The sequence below is a fragment of the Microtus oregoni genome, unplaced genomic scaffold (assembly GCF_018167655.1).
Source record: "Microtus oregoni isolate MIOR12 unplaced genomic scaffold, Mior012 000098F_ref0000018, whole genome shotgun sequence".
Lineage (NCBI taxonomy): Eukaryota > Metazoa > Chordata > Mammalia > Rodentia > Cricetidae > Microtus > Microtus oregoni.
In genome coordinates, this window is record NW_024544711.1 from 3811361 (window position 1) to 3826207 (window position 14847).

At 43.7% G+C, this 14847-nt stretch overlaps 2 protein-coding genes across 2 annotated transcripts; both read left to right on the plus strand.

Moving 5' to 3' along the window:
• The first annotated feature begins 2934 nt into the window (after positions 1–2934).
• Positions 2935–5992, plus strand: LOC121443018 (protocadherin gamma-A1-like). Its single transcript, XM_041644700.1, has one exon. The coding sequence runs from the start codon at positions 3507–3509 to the stop codon at positions 5937–5939; it is 2433 nt and encodes an 810-aa protein (XP_041500634.1). The 5' UTR covers positions 2935–3506; the 3' UTR covers positions 5940–5992.
• A 4951-nt stretch (positions 5993–10943) lies between these two features.
• LOC121442961 (protocadherin gamma-A2-like) lies at positions 10944–13676 on the plus strand. The gene has a single exon (XM_041644605.1). It carries the CDS (start codon positions 11241–11243, stop codon positions 13674–13676), a length of 2436 nt encoding a protein of 811 aa, XP_041500539.1. The 5' UTR covers positions 10944–11240.
• Positions 13677–14847: the final 1171 nt, after the last annotated feature.

Here is a 14847-nt window from a genome sequence, read left to right on the forward strand (position 1 = left end):
TCTTACTGATTTTCTTTCTTTTCTTTTTCGACCTTTCAACACAGGGTTTCTCTGTGTAGCTCTGGCTGACCTGAAACTCACTCTGTAGACCAGACTATCTCGAACTCATAGAGATCCACCTGTCTCTGCCTCCCGAGTGCTGGGATTAAAGGCATGCACCACCACTGCCCAACTTACTGATTATTTTTATGTGTGCTTATTTTGTCTCTTTAGTTCACAATTCCTTTTGGAAGAAGTTTACATATCCTAATATGTTCTGAAAAGTCTTATTTTTATTAAAGAGTTCCTTCCTTGCAACAATGAAAGAGATGTATTGCAATGCTAAGTTACTACCCTTGAGGTCTATATATTTGTCTTTGAGAGTCTGAGAAACTGTGTAGTTATACAAGAACAGAAACTGTCCTTAATTTCTTCCTTTCCTTCCTCATTTTCTGAATCTTTCATGGTTATATCTAGTTGGCTGCCAACATCTGTCTCAATTGTTCCTGAAATGCCAGACTCTAGAGTGCCAACACCATATTCCTGTCAGATAGAGAGAAATAAATTACTCTTAATTTGAGACATTGTAGTTAGTAACCTTCTTTATCAAGGATAAGTTAAATACTTACAAAGTCTTAGATTTTAATGATAACAATGGAAGATCAACAAAATCTATGGGACTTATAATTTAAGTAGACAATTTTTTTCTTTACCTAAGGCAGACAAGAAATAAATTTAAGTTATAATGATTGCATAAGAAAATTTATGTTTCGTTAGTCATTTATTAATATGTGCTCAATTTTTTTCCTTTTTGCCTTATCTTTATTTCATTTTTATCTGAAACAGTCTCCTATAGCCCAGGCTGAACTCAAACCCACTGTGTAAGCCAAGGATGGCTTCAAGCTTTCTGCTAGGATTACAGGCATGCACACCACTCTTGGATTTCTCATTACTGTGGATTGAACCCAGGGCTTCGAGCATGCTAGGCAAACTACCAACTGAGCTACACCTCCATCCAAAGCTCTACCTTTATAAAGTACAATACCTAAGAAATCGTAACACTAACATATATTTACAGGAAAATACTTCTCCCCAATGAAAAGATCCCTAGTATATTTAAATATTCAAATAATCCATACTAGTGCTTCACAGAAAATAGCATTTTATTACTGTAATCCCCGAGTCATGATTTCTGTATGGGGATGTATAAGTGAACTTTAGTCAGTGCACTGATAATTTCCCTTTTTAGTAGAATTAATCACCACAAAACAAACAAAAGAATTGTGATTGTTCTGACCTTGGAATGCACTTCTTAGCACAAGTATTTCAGAGCTCATCAGAGCACCATGGAGTGTGATAAAATGACTGGAAATACATGTATATGTGTGCATCTGTAATTTATAAGATATATACTGGTTTGTTCATGTGGCTTTAAATGATTTGACCTCAGAGGAATACTCTTACCGTTAGGTTGCACTGTTGACTTTGAAAGGAATGACTCCCATCATCCTCCCAGCGCTACTGTGGGCGGACTAATGATCCCAAGAACGTCTTAATTTTTGTCCCTTCTCAGATCTTCACACCTCTCTGCTAATTGTTTTGTCATCTATTCCAAATCATTTTCTCCTTGTGCCGTCGCCTCTCTCCCATTGCATTTTCAGGGTGTTCTGTTTAAATTGGTTTGAAAACAATAACCATTTTCCCATTTCATGTTTTTTGAACAAAGTAACAAGCAACTTTCCATATCTGTCAGAATCTCACTTACCCAACAAACATATCTTTCACTGAATGTAATCCCTTAGTAGTTCAGAATATGTGAGAGTCGGCAAAGGTTTGCCCTTACTGCAGCTGATCTGAAGGCCAAGGCGATGCTCAGGATAAAGCAGACTAGTTCTCAGAACTACCTACCACCAGAGCACTTTCAGCAGAAGGAGCAGTGTTAGCTGGAAGTTCTTTTCTGTAGCAAACCAAGTCTATAGAAACTGGCATGAAGTTGGGAAGATACTCCTCCTTATCCTCAGATCGTTCCTGCTTTTCTTCAAGCTAAGATCCAACTCATTCATCGCAATTGTCAGTTTGTTGACTGCATCTTCGGCCTTGTTCACCATTCTAAATATTCCAGTTCTGCTCCAAGCTCTAAAGGGCTCCAGACTTTCCAAGAACTCTCAGGATCCAGTAGCAGAGCAGAGATGTCTTACTGTCCTTAAAGGCATTTCTCAGAAGCTGCTTTCCTCTGCAAACTCAGTGGATAACATATCTGCTTTACCTACTTTGACCTTGGACTTCACTAGTGTTCCATTATCCTCTTCGCAGTGAAAGGACAAGATGTTGAGCTCCGTGGCTGCTGCGAAGGGCTCCCAGCCAGCCTGCAATGAGCCGAGATGGGCTCACCACTGTAGCTGCCACACATCTCCAAACAATGAACAAAAGGAAAGTGACATCTTCATCACCCTAGTTACAAGACATTGCTGTTGAATAAAGCCACCTTCTCCTGGAGGATACAATGCATGAGTGTGGGACAACTATCATCCCCACAGTCTCCCTGAACATAAAATGTGGCTTTTTCATCTATAAAGAATAATACCACAACTTCTCTGTCTTTTGAGTTTGAAGTATAAGTTATATACTCATGCAACATGTTTAACGAGATTCCAAGACCCCGAATTTATCCTATTCAAAATTTATTACCTTTGGGGGAATTTTAAATCTTTCTTAGTGCAGCTGCTTCAGAAAAGAAGGAGAATGAGGATATGGTTTAGCGTGGTCTTCAAAATCCCAGGGTTCTGAAAATCTTCAAAGCCAAGTGGAAGGAAAATGGAGTGGTCCAGATCTGAGACTCCACTCTGAAATCTGAAAGTGGACTTTTCCCTCTCTAGTGTTTTCTTCATCCTCCAAACCTCTCTTTGTGGCCTGAGAAATTATCAAGTAGTCAAGCTATACAACAGAATAAATGGAAGGCTGATTTTCCCCTCTTTGGGGTTAGAGAAATATTTTAATTTTTCAGTAGCACACAGGGAAAACAGATAATTTGGACTACCGGGTTCTTAAAAGCAATACAATTTGACAATATAGCTATAAGGAAATGAACATTGCTTCTTCTTTACATATAATACATACATGCATGTGCATATACATACATGCATACATAAATACTATTGTAAAAAAAATTACTGTTTCCCTGGCAGTAAACCAGGACTTACGATAGGTGATTACTTTGCAAGGAGTGCAGTAACTTGTTAAGACTCTGGGTGCCGCTGTTCACCAACCTGGGAGATGCATGCTCTACACTACCCGCCCAATTAAAAAAAAAAAAAAAGAAAGGAAGGAAGGAAGAAAAAAAAAAACCGTGTGACTCTGAGACTCTCCATCATGCCAGACTGAAAATGTCTGCCTGCAACTGCCCAGCATATTTCTGGACATCTCTCTGCTGTAATTATTTTCATTATTAAGATAAAGAAGATCCTGGAAAAGCAGAAAAACAATACCCTTGATAACAAATTGAGAGAAAAGTAGGAAGCCAGAGAGCAATGGCGATTCCAGAGAAACTAACTAGCTGGAGCCGGCTGATGCTGCTGTGCCTTTCTCTGGAGCTACTCCTGGAAGCCAGGGCTGGAAACATCCGCTACTCGGTGCCGGAAGAAACCGACAAAGGCTCCTTCGTTGGCAACATCGCCAAGGACCTGGGGCTTGAGCCCCGTGAGCTGGCGCAGCGGGGGATCCGCATCGTCTCCAGAGGTAGGTCGCAGCTTTTCTCCCTGAACCCGCGAAGCGGCAGCTTGGTCACCGCAGGCAGGATAGACCGGGAGGAGCTGTGCGCCCAGAGCGCGCCCTGTCTCGTGAGCTTTAACATCCTCGTGGAGGATGAAATGAAGCTTTTCCCTATCGAAGTAGAGATAATTGATATTAATGACAACACCCCCCAATTCCAGTTAGAAGAGCTGGAGTTAAAAATGAGTGAAATAACGACTCCGGGTACCAGGATTCCTCTGCCTCTTGGGCAAGACCTTGATGTAGGTATAAACTCACTTCAGAGCTACCAGCTAAGCGCCAACCCTCACTTCTTCCTGGATGTGCAACAGGGACCTGAAGGAGCACAACAGCCAGAGATGGTGCTGCAGAGCCCTCTAGACAGAGAAAAAGATGCTAGCCACTACCTTGTTCTCACTGCCTCTGATGGGGGTAACCCCGTACACTCAGGGACTCTGCAGATCCGTGTTCAGGTGGTAGATGTGAACGACAACCCGCCATCATTTACTCAGGCAGAGTACCACGTGAGTGTCCCAGAAAACATCCCACTAGGCACTCCGCTGCTCAAGGTGAATGCTACTGACCCGGACGAGGGAGCCAATGGCAAAGTAACATACTCCTTTCACAATGTAGACCACAGTGTGGTCCGGAAATTTCAGTTGGATTCTTACACAGGAGAAATAAGGAATAAAGAACCACTAGATTTTGAAGAATATAAAGTTTATCCAATGGAAATTCAAGCCCAGGATGGTGCTGGACTCATGGCTAGAGCTAAGGTGCTGGTCACTGTTTTGGATGTTAACGATAATGCCCCAGAAGTTGGAATCACCTCTGTCACTACCGAAGTGCCAGAAAACTTTCCTCCTGGGAGCATAATTGCCCTTATCAGTGTGCATGATCAAGACGCTGGTAACAATGGTCATGCCACTTGTTCCATTCCTGGAAACCTACCCTTCAGACTGGAGAAATTAGTTGACAATTATTACCGCTTGGTAACAGAAAGAACACTGGACAGAGAGCATAGCTCCGGGCACAACATCACAATAACAGCAACGGATCAGGGAACCCCACCCCTATCTACCCAAGCTCATATCTCACTGTTAGTGACGGATATCAATGATAACCCTCCAGTTTTTGAACAGGACTCCTACTCTGTCTACATTCCTGAAAATAACCCCAGAGGGGCTTCCATCTTCTCAGTGAAGGCCCAGGATGCTGACCACAATGAGAACGCACTAGTGACTTACTCCCTCATGGAAGACACTATTCAGGGAGTGCCTTTGTCTTCGTACTTCTCCATCAACTCTGACACTGGCGTTGTCTATGCACTGCAGTCCTTTGACTACGAGCAGTTCCGGGATTTGCAGCTAAGAGTGATGGCTCGCGATAGTGGGAACCCACAACTCACCAGCAATGTATCTCTGAGTCTGTTCTTGATAGATCAAAATGACAATGCCCCAGAGATCCTGTACCCTGCCCTTCCCACAGATGGCTCCACTGGTGTGGAACTAGCACCTCGCTCTGCCGAGCCTGGTTACCTGGTGACCAAGGTAGTGGCAGTGGACAAAGACTCGGGACAGAATGCTTGGCTCTCCTACCGCCTGCTCAAGGCCAGCGAGCCAGGGCTCTTCTCAGTGGGGCTGCACACAGGCGAGGTTCGCACTGCCCGGGCCCTTCTGGACAGAGATGCCCTGAAGCAGAGCCTGGTGGTGTCTGTGCAGGACCATGGCCAGCCTCCTCTCTCGGCCACTGTCACACTCACCATAGCAGTGGCTGACAGCATCCCTGAACTCCTGGCCGACCTGGGCAGCATTGGGACAGCTGCCGATCCCCAGGACTCAGATCTCACACTCTACCTGGTGGTGGCAGTGGCTGTGGTCTCCTGCATCTTCCTAGCCTTTGTCATCATGCTCTTGATGCTCAAGCTGCGACACTGGCACTCCTCGCCCTTGCTCCACACTGCAGCAAACGGCTTGGCTGACATTCCTGCCTCCAACTTTGGGGGTGTTGACGGGGTACATGCATTTCTACAGACCTATTCCCGTGAGATCTCACTCACCGCTGACTCTCGCAAGAGCCATCTGATCTTCCCACAGCCCAACTATGCAGACACGCTTATCAGCCAAGAGAGCTGTGGGAAAGGGGAATTTCTGTCGGCACCCCAGTCTCTGCTTGAAGATAAAGAGGAAATACTTTCTCAGGTAAACTTGTAATGACCTTAATAGCTATATCAATGAAACTATTTCATGTCTGTATATATTTGCTTTCCCTGTTTTCTATAAATGGTATGTTCCATTACACCCAGTAGTGGTTGGGTGTGTTTATTTTTGTTTCATGCCACTGGAAATTAAACCTAAGGGCTTCTGCATGCTAGGTGAGTGCTGCTCTTTTGACAAGTTCTTGATAAGATACCTGGGCTGGCCTGGAACTCATTTTGTTTTTTTTTTTTTTACTTTCAATTTAATGTTTTATTTGAACTTACTTTGTAGCCCAGCATGGTTTTAAATTATAATCCTCCTGCCTCCCACTACTAGAATGCTGATATCTCAGGCATATAGCAACAACGCAGGTGACCTGCCCTTTTAGATTTCTATAGGCATTCCAGGGATGTTCCGAATGGTGAGGCCTGTCGCCTTTGGGAAAGAGAACTGCGTTAGAAACAGATTTGTCTTCTATTTATCACTTAAATCTGGCTAAATCATTTTGTTGTCTGAGTTGACTATCCACTTATTCAGAAGTGATAGTGGTGAGAATCATCAAAAGTCTTAATTTTATTTGTGCTAATATAAAATGATAATAATCCATACAGTCTGATGTTGTTGCTAAACATCTTAGTCTACAACCTCTCACTGAGAGATTTTATGTGTGCTTAAAAATTTATCTCTTTAAATAACTTATGAAATGGACAGAAATTTTGTCACACACTTATAAAACTTATAAAACAGTTTTAAAGCTTCCCTCACGTGTGTGTGTGTGTGCGTGTGTGTGTGTGTGTGTGTGTGTGTGCGTGTGTGTGTGGGTGTGTGTGTGTGTGTGTGTGTGTGTGCGTGTGTGTGTGTGTGTGTGTGTGTGTGCGTGTGTGTGTGGTGAAAATGACAAAACTGAGACATATTCCATATTTGTCTATATTGATGCTTCATAAGAAGTGTATTGTGAAGATCTGGTGCGGTGGCACACGTCTTTAATCTCAGCACTCAAAAGACAGAGGCAGACAGTTCTCTGTTAGTTCAAGGCTAGCCTGGTGTACATAATGTATTACAGGCCAACAAGGGTTACATAGTAAGGCCCTGTCTCAAAAAAAAAAGGAAGTGTATTTATGGCAGGGTAAATTCATGTCTTGTTACATCTACTCTGTTCTGTCAAATTGAACAGGTACATAAAATAGTAAAGCATTAGAATAGTGAAATAAAATATCTAGATGGACAAGAGATAGATCAAGAAATCATGAATTGATCTAAAGCTATTTAAACAGGGGTGGCAGGCCAGCAGTGTAAAATAAACAAAACTACTTCATTCTTGTCAAGTGGCCTAGGGTTGGATTATTGATTGAAACCAATATAAGCAATGAAAACCATCAGGTGTGTGAAATCTTCCCTGCCGATCCCTGTGCTTGTTTCTTGTTGCAAGCTGAAGACCAAGGGAGAGGAACACAGATGCAGTGAACAGTGCGTCTGCTCATGGAGCTGTGCTGTTCAGGTTGGCACCGCCACGCGGCCTTGAAGCACTTCTAGAGGCCTAGTTATTGCCCGGAACCTGAGCAGTGTTTTTCAGTTGGCTCTCACTATACTCATCAGTTGGGCTGAAACTCGCTGTGTAGCTCAGGCTGACCTCTAACTTGTGATTTTCTTGTCTTTTTCTGAGGGCTGGGACTGCAGATGTGAACCACCACTATATATGACTGATAAGTTTCAGAACCAATAGAAGATAGGCATGGTGGCACATGCTTATAATCCCAGTACTTAAGAAACTGAGGCAAGAGCGGGCATTCTTAGCTACATATCCAGTTTGAAGCTATTCTGGGCTACATGAGACCTTGTTTCAAGGTGGGGGGGAGGGGGCTCAGGCTAGAAAAACAATAAGGAAGTAGAGTAGGTGAGAACACTTTTTAAAGAAATTCTTTTACTTAAAATAAATGTATAAGCCTAAATTTCAAAATATGTTGTCTTCCTATAACTTATGGTTATTACAAATGAGAAATTTTCTGTCATCACGTTGTCATTTTTTTAAGTACTCTGTTTCTTCTCTGGTGGCTTTCAAGGGGAATTCATTCTTGCTGCATGTCTTCTGGATTTTTATTTTCTTTTTGAGTACAAAATTACACTCTCAAATAATAAATTATTTCATCCCTGCATTTGCTTAGCTCTTAACATTTAAAGACAAATTAATGAATTGGTTGGTTTTTAAAATCCATATTCTAAGCACCACCACCAATATTCCATATTGGTGGTGGTGCACGCCTTTAATCCCAGCACTCGGGAGGCAGGGGCAGGCGGATCTCTGAGTTCAAGGCCAGCCTGGTCTACAAGAGCTGCTTCCAGGACAGGAACCAAAAAAGCTACGAAGAAACCCTGTCTCAAAAAATCCATATTCTACTGACAAGATAGGTTCTTAAATTTATACTGAAATGTTGAAGTTAAAGATTCATGTGCACACATGCACAAAAGAAAGCAGTTGTTGTAGACCATTAGTACAAAAAACAAAGTCGTGGTTACAGCAACAAGCACTAGTTGTAGTGTTTGAGAAATTCATTTAGGAAATGACTTGGTCATGATTATAAAAAAGAAAGCGTTGTCAAATGGGTAGATAATTATTAACTCCCATCACCTAAAAACACAATTTTGAAGATAATACCTGATTTTAGTATAATTCCCAAAGAAAGCAAAGATCAAACAAAGAGAAAGGCTCAAGAGGTTCTCAATTGCCTGTGGCCCCAGTTTCAGTGGCTCTGATGCTGTCTTTTGGCCTCCACGGGCTTTCTCCCTACACGTATAACAACAGTTAAAAATGTAAAAATAAAATAAATAGAAGTGTACAGAATTAATTATAACAACCTACTTACTCACTGAAATCCATATCAAAACTCTAATAATGGGGTTTGGGGGGCAGAAATGAAAAATTCCACCCTAAAATTTATGTGGAATCTCAAGGGATGCCTCCAAACAGACAAAAACAATCTTGAAAAGAAAGTTGGAAGTCTCACATTCATCAATTTCAAAAAACATACTACGAAGAAGCCATAAGAAACCACAAATCAAGAGAGAAAAAGTAACAGATGGAAGGAAAGCAAAAAAGGAGGAGGGGACTAGACAAGTTAATTATCAATTAATAAATAGTAAGTTTACAACAGAGAAAAGTACAAATAACTAGAAAATTTCTAGAATGTTACCAGTGATTGAAAAGTTATCAAAAACAGTACTGGGACAAAGGCACCATGTGGCTCCCATGAAAATGCACTAAGAAGATAACATCATTCCTACATCTTCCTGCCAGAACTGCACCATCTGAACCTAAGGAGAAGGAATCTAACACCCCCAACAAGGGAGAACGTTTTATAGTTGACTGACCACATCTTCCCATGTCAAAGCCTGGTGACGTGTTCGAATTCTACCCACAGAAGAAACTTTGTGATATGGATCCTAGGCCTGAAAAATATTTTATTTTGCTATAAAAAGACATTGTAGCACCTGACAAATTATTGCTAAGAGCCATAGGCTAAATAATGAAACTGCATCAATGCCAAGTTGATTTTATAGTTTGGTACTGAAGCAATTCAGAAAAAGTAAAGGGACATTATGTCTGCAACTTACATGGAATCCATGGGGGCATGAAAATAAAGTGTTAACATTCGGGGTAATGTGGGGCACAGAATACAGTGAACTTCATATGTAAATGAATAAATCCAACTGCATGAACCTACATCTACATCACAAGTTGAAAGTATTTGGAAAACTTAACATAGTTCTTAAACATGTTCATCAACTATTAACGTTATCTTAGCATGTATAATTGTGAGATGACCAACTACCCAGAAGAGTGTACACAGATCATTTCCTTCTGCATCATTTACACAAGGGACTCCAGCACCATCAGATACAGAACCAAGCCCCCTCAGCTACCAAGGAACCGCTCTATATGAGATTTATTTATACTGTTTTTGCAACTCTTCTGTAATTCTGAAAATTTTTCAAAATAAAAAGTCTAAACATCCATCTTATTTAAATATGATAAGATATTAAAATTAAATAAAGCCTACTGTTATGTGCACAGAGTTTGGTTATATTACTTTCGGTAGTGGTCTATAAGCTTGAAATATTTCAAAGTGTAATTTTAAATAAATGCATTATGCATAAATATGTTTGTATCTGTAAGGTAAACAGGAGTAAGAAGACATCCATGACATCATCCGGGCAAGACTAAACACAGAAAGGAAAAGAGGACTTAACAGTCTCAAACAACTTTGAGTGACAGATTCTTAGTGTAAAGTACCCTGTCTGTCTGAGCTTTGTTCAACATGGAAACCTTCCTCATCCATGATGTTCCTGGCTGTATCCAGCTCCAAGCATTGGCTCTGAGTTTCTTTGCTACCCCAGCCTTGTTCTTGATCCATTCTACCTACCTGTCGGGATTCAAATGAAGTAGCATTCAGGAAAGGTCGATTTTGACTCTCAAACATAAGTTGGGTCCCCTTCCTCTGCATGTCCCCAGGGGTCAGTGCTTTTCACCAAATCTGGCATCGATACTCTTTAATAAGATCCTCTTTACTTTCCTCATCTTCCCCACCCTAAAAGTTTCTGAGAACTGGTCTCCAACTAAGAGTCAATCAAACCTTGTGTCAGGCACACGTGCTGTTTAGTGCCTGATGATCAACAATTTACATATCAAGTGTTGGCATTAAATGCTAAGCAACAGAGCACAAAAATTCAGAACACTTACCGTATAAGAAAATGTAGCCAAGCCAATGTTGACCTTTTTGTCTGAGCACAGATAAGAAAAGGTTCGGGAGACAGTGTGAGGCATCAAGGCCAACAGCCCTTGGCTTAAGCCTTAAACGTTCTGCAATACTTTCGTAGCAACCATCTCAGGTTACGTATATTTACACTATTCTTGTGAATAGAAGTTGTGAAAAGAAGTCCCTACCTTTAAATGCTTACTTCTACTGTAAATAATACGGCATCTTAGTGTAAAGAGTCATTCTTGAGAGTTAAGTCACAGGAAAACATGAAATGGGTTTGCCTGCGCGAGTGCAGAAACTGGCTAGGCCTCTGAGCGTCGCTGTTGACCACCTAAGGAGTAAAAGACAGTCAACCAATCCCACTGAAGGGCTGGCACAACACAAAGGACTGGCGGTTTGTCAGCAGCTTCCGGCCAGAGAAGATGCAAGGAAATTGAAAGCAGCGTCCGTTAGTTCTCTCTCCTCGGTGACCTGGAACCGGTCGTCTCAGACCCTGGGGGAGTAAGGACTGGACTCACCGTGCTGGAAGCAGGTTCGGAGGAAACTCGGCTGCAGAAGGGAAATGGCGACGCTGCAGAAGCTGCCCCGGTACAGAATGCTGATCATGCTGTGCGCCCTTTGGGCCTCCCTGTGGGAGGCCAGAGCTGGACAGGTCCGCTACTCTGTGCCTGAGGAGCTAGACAAAGGCTCCTTCGTGGGCAGCATCGCCAAGGACCTGGGGCTGGAGCCTCAAGCTCTGGCAGAACGAGGGGTCCGCATCGTCTCCAGAGGTAGGTCGCAGCTCTTTGCTCTGAACCCGAGAAGCGGCAGCTTGGTCACCGCAGGCAGGATAGACCGGGAAGAGCTGTGCGCCCAGAGCACACCCTGTCTGATGAACTTTAACCTACTACTGGAAGATAAACTGACTATTTATTCCGTAGAGGTGGAGGTAACAGATGTTAATGACAATGCTCCTCGCTTTGGAGTAGAGGAGCCGGAACTAAAAATCAGCGAAATGACTACACCAGGATTCAGAATCCCTCTTAAGAGTGCGCATGATGCGGACATAGGTGAGAACACCCTCCAGAAGTATGAACTCAACTCAAATGACCACTTCTCTCTAGATGTGCGAACTGGGGCCGATGGGAACAAATACCCAGAGCTGGTGCTGGAGCGTGCCTTGGACCGCGAGGAAGAGGCAGTTCACCATCTTGTTCTAGTAGCCTTCGACGGGGGAAATCCAGTGAGATCCGGCACCTGCCGCATCCGCGTGAAGGTCCTGGACGCGAACGATAACGCTCCTGCTTTTACACAGCCCGAGTACCGTGTGAGCGTTCCTGAGAATATGCCTATAGGCACCCGGATACTCACAGTGACAGCCACTGACCCGGATGAGGGATACAATGCTCAAGTGACTTATTTTCAGGAGCAAGCCCCTGGAGAAACTGCAGATGTATTTGAGCTAAAGTCAACGTCTGGAGATATAACAATCACCAAAAGTCTGGATTATGAGAAAGCTAAATTCCATGAAATCGATATTGAAGCTCAGGATGGCCCAGGCCTTCTGACCAGGACGAAGGTCATTGTCACCGTTCTAGATGTCAACGACAATGCCCCGGAATTTTACATGACGTCCGCCACTGCTTCTGTTCCTGAAGACTCTACTCCAGGAACCGTGATTGCACTTTTCAATGTACACGATAGGGACTCTGGGCAGAATGCCGTTGTCACGTGTTCACTTCCTGAGATGCTTCCTTTCAAGTTGGAACGGTCAGTGGACAATTACTACCGACTGGTTACAACCAGAGCTCTTGACAGGGAGCAGTTCTCCTTTTACAACATCACTCTAAGTGCCAAGGATGGAGGGAACCCATCTCTGTCCACAGATGCCCACCTATTACTGCAGGTGGCGGATATCAACGACAACCCACCCTCCTTTTCCCGGGGGGCCTACTCTGCCTACATTGCTGAAAACAATCCCAGGGGCACCTCCATCTTTTCAGTGCTGGCCTATGACCCTGACGGCAATGACAATGCCCACGTAACCTACTCTTTAGCTGAAGATACCTTTCAAGGGGCGCCCCTGTCCTCGTACGTCTCCATCAACTCTGACACTGGAGTCCTCTATGCTCTCCGCTCCTTTGACTATGAGCAGTTCCAAGACTTGCAGCTGTGGGTGATAGCGGTGGACAGTGGAAACCCTCCACTGAGCAGCAATGTGTCGTTGAGCCTGTTCTTGGTGGACCAGAATGACAACATGCCTGAGATCCTTTACCCTGCCCTCCCCACAGACGGGTCCACTGGTGTTGAATTGGCACCTCGCTCTGCAGAACCTGGATACCTGGTGACTAAGGTGGTGGCAGTGGACAAAGACTCGGGACAGAATGCCTGGCTGTCCTACCGCCTGCTCAAGGCCAGCGAGCCAGGGCTCTTCTCAGTGGGGCTGCACACAGGCGAGGTTCGCACTGCCCGGGCCCTGCTGGACAGAGATGCCCTGAAGCAGAGCCTGGTGGTGTCTGTGCAAGACCACGGCCAGCCTCCTCTCTCGGCCACTGTCACACTCACCATAGCAGTGGCTGACAACATCCCTGAGGTCCTGGCTGACCTGGGCAGCATCAGGACCCCTGCCACCTCTGATGATTCAGAACTTACCCTCTCCCTGGTGGTGGCAGTGGCTGTGGTCTCCTGTGTCTTCTTGGCCTTCGTCATCGCGCTGCTAGCACTGAGGCTGCGGCGCTGGCATGTGTCTCGCATGCTCCAGGCTTCAAGAGATGGGTTAGGGGGCATCCCTGCCTCACAGTTTGTGGGAGTGGACGGGGTGCGTGCTTTCCTGCAGACCTATTCCCATGAAGTCTCACTCACGGCAGACTCGGGGAAAAGCCATATCATCTTCCCTCAACCAAACTATGCAGACACTCTCATCAGCCAGGAGAGCTGTGGGAAAACTGACTTCCTCTCAGCACCCCAGTCTCTACTCGATGATAAAAGAGAAGAAACCCCTCAGGTAACTTTTTCTTAAATACGCTCATGTTGTTTTGCTAAATTTACCTATTTATTTAGTTGCCCCGGGTATTTAATATGTGTGTGTTTTAGTCCCGCTTTTCCTTGAAGATGTACTGAAGCTTAAGTGAATCCAGGTGAACAATTACCAGGTAGCTTTGAGTGCGCGTGGGCACGGGAAGTTAAAATCATTGTGGAATGAATGGAAATCATTGATTAATAGCTGATGGTGACATTTAAATCATCAAAAGAGTACTGTTAGCAATGCACTGGTTTCTTAATTTTCCCATCCATGGGAAAGGTTGGGGCTGGTGATCAGTGGTACTTTACCTGCCCCGCATGCACTGGACCTTGAGATGGGTTCCCAGCACTGCAATGTATGCATTATATAATGTGTGTGTGTGTGTGTGTGTGTGTGTGTGTGTGTGCAATGCATACATTGGATTTCTATTAATTGAAGACTCTTCCTCCTTTGAATGTAAGGCTTGCTTTATAGTTGAATCTGTGTATAAATTATGAAACACCTTGGTTGACGATTCTTTCTCTTTTTTGTTTATTTTGTTTTTTCTTTTTTTTTTTTGAGGCAGGGTTTCTCTGTGTAGCTTTGGAGCCCTCCTGAAACTAGCTCTAGTAGACCAGGCTGGCCTTGAACTCACAGAGATTCGCCTGCCTTTGCCTCCCGAGTGCTAAGATTAAAGGTGTGCGCCGCAACTGCCCAGTGATTCTCACACTTGATCTTAATATTTCTTCTTCAGATTTTCAGAGAAGTTACCTATTTTCCTTAGTTTGCGTACCCATATCTGTTTAAATGAAGGAATTTTATCTGGGCATAGTGGCACACACCTTTAACCACTTGTACTGGGGAGGCAGAGATAGGCAGATCTCTGTGAGTTCTAAGCAAATCTCATCTACATAACAAGCTCCAAGAGAGCCAAGACTACAAAATGAGACCCTGTCTCAAAGACAAAACAAGAAAAATGCATTTTTTTTCAGTGTTAGGAATCAAACCCATGGCCTTGTATACCATAGGCGGGCACTCTCACCGTGAGCTACATCTCAAACCCATATATGTTTGTGCATAAGTGGTGTATATTGAAACCAAAACTTCATTCTGCACGTGCTTTGCCTCCGAGTCATGCCTCCATCCCTAGGATATATGTTCCTTTCAGAGTTTCATGCCATGGTGTCTC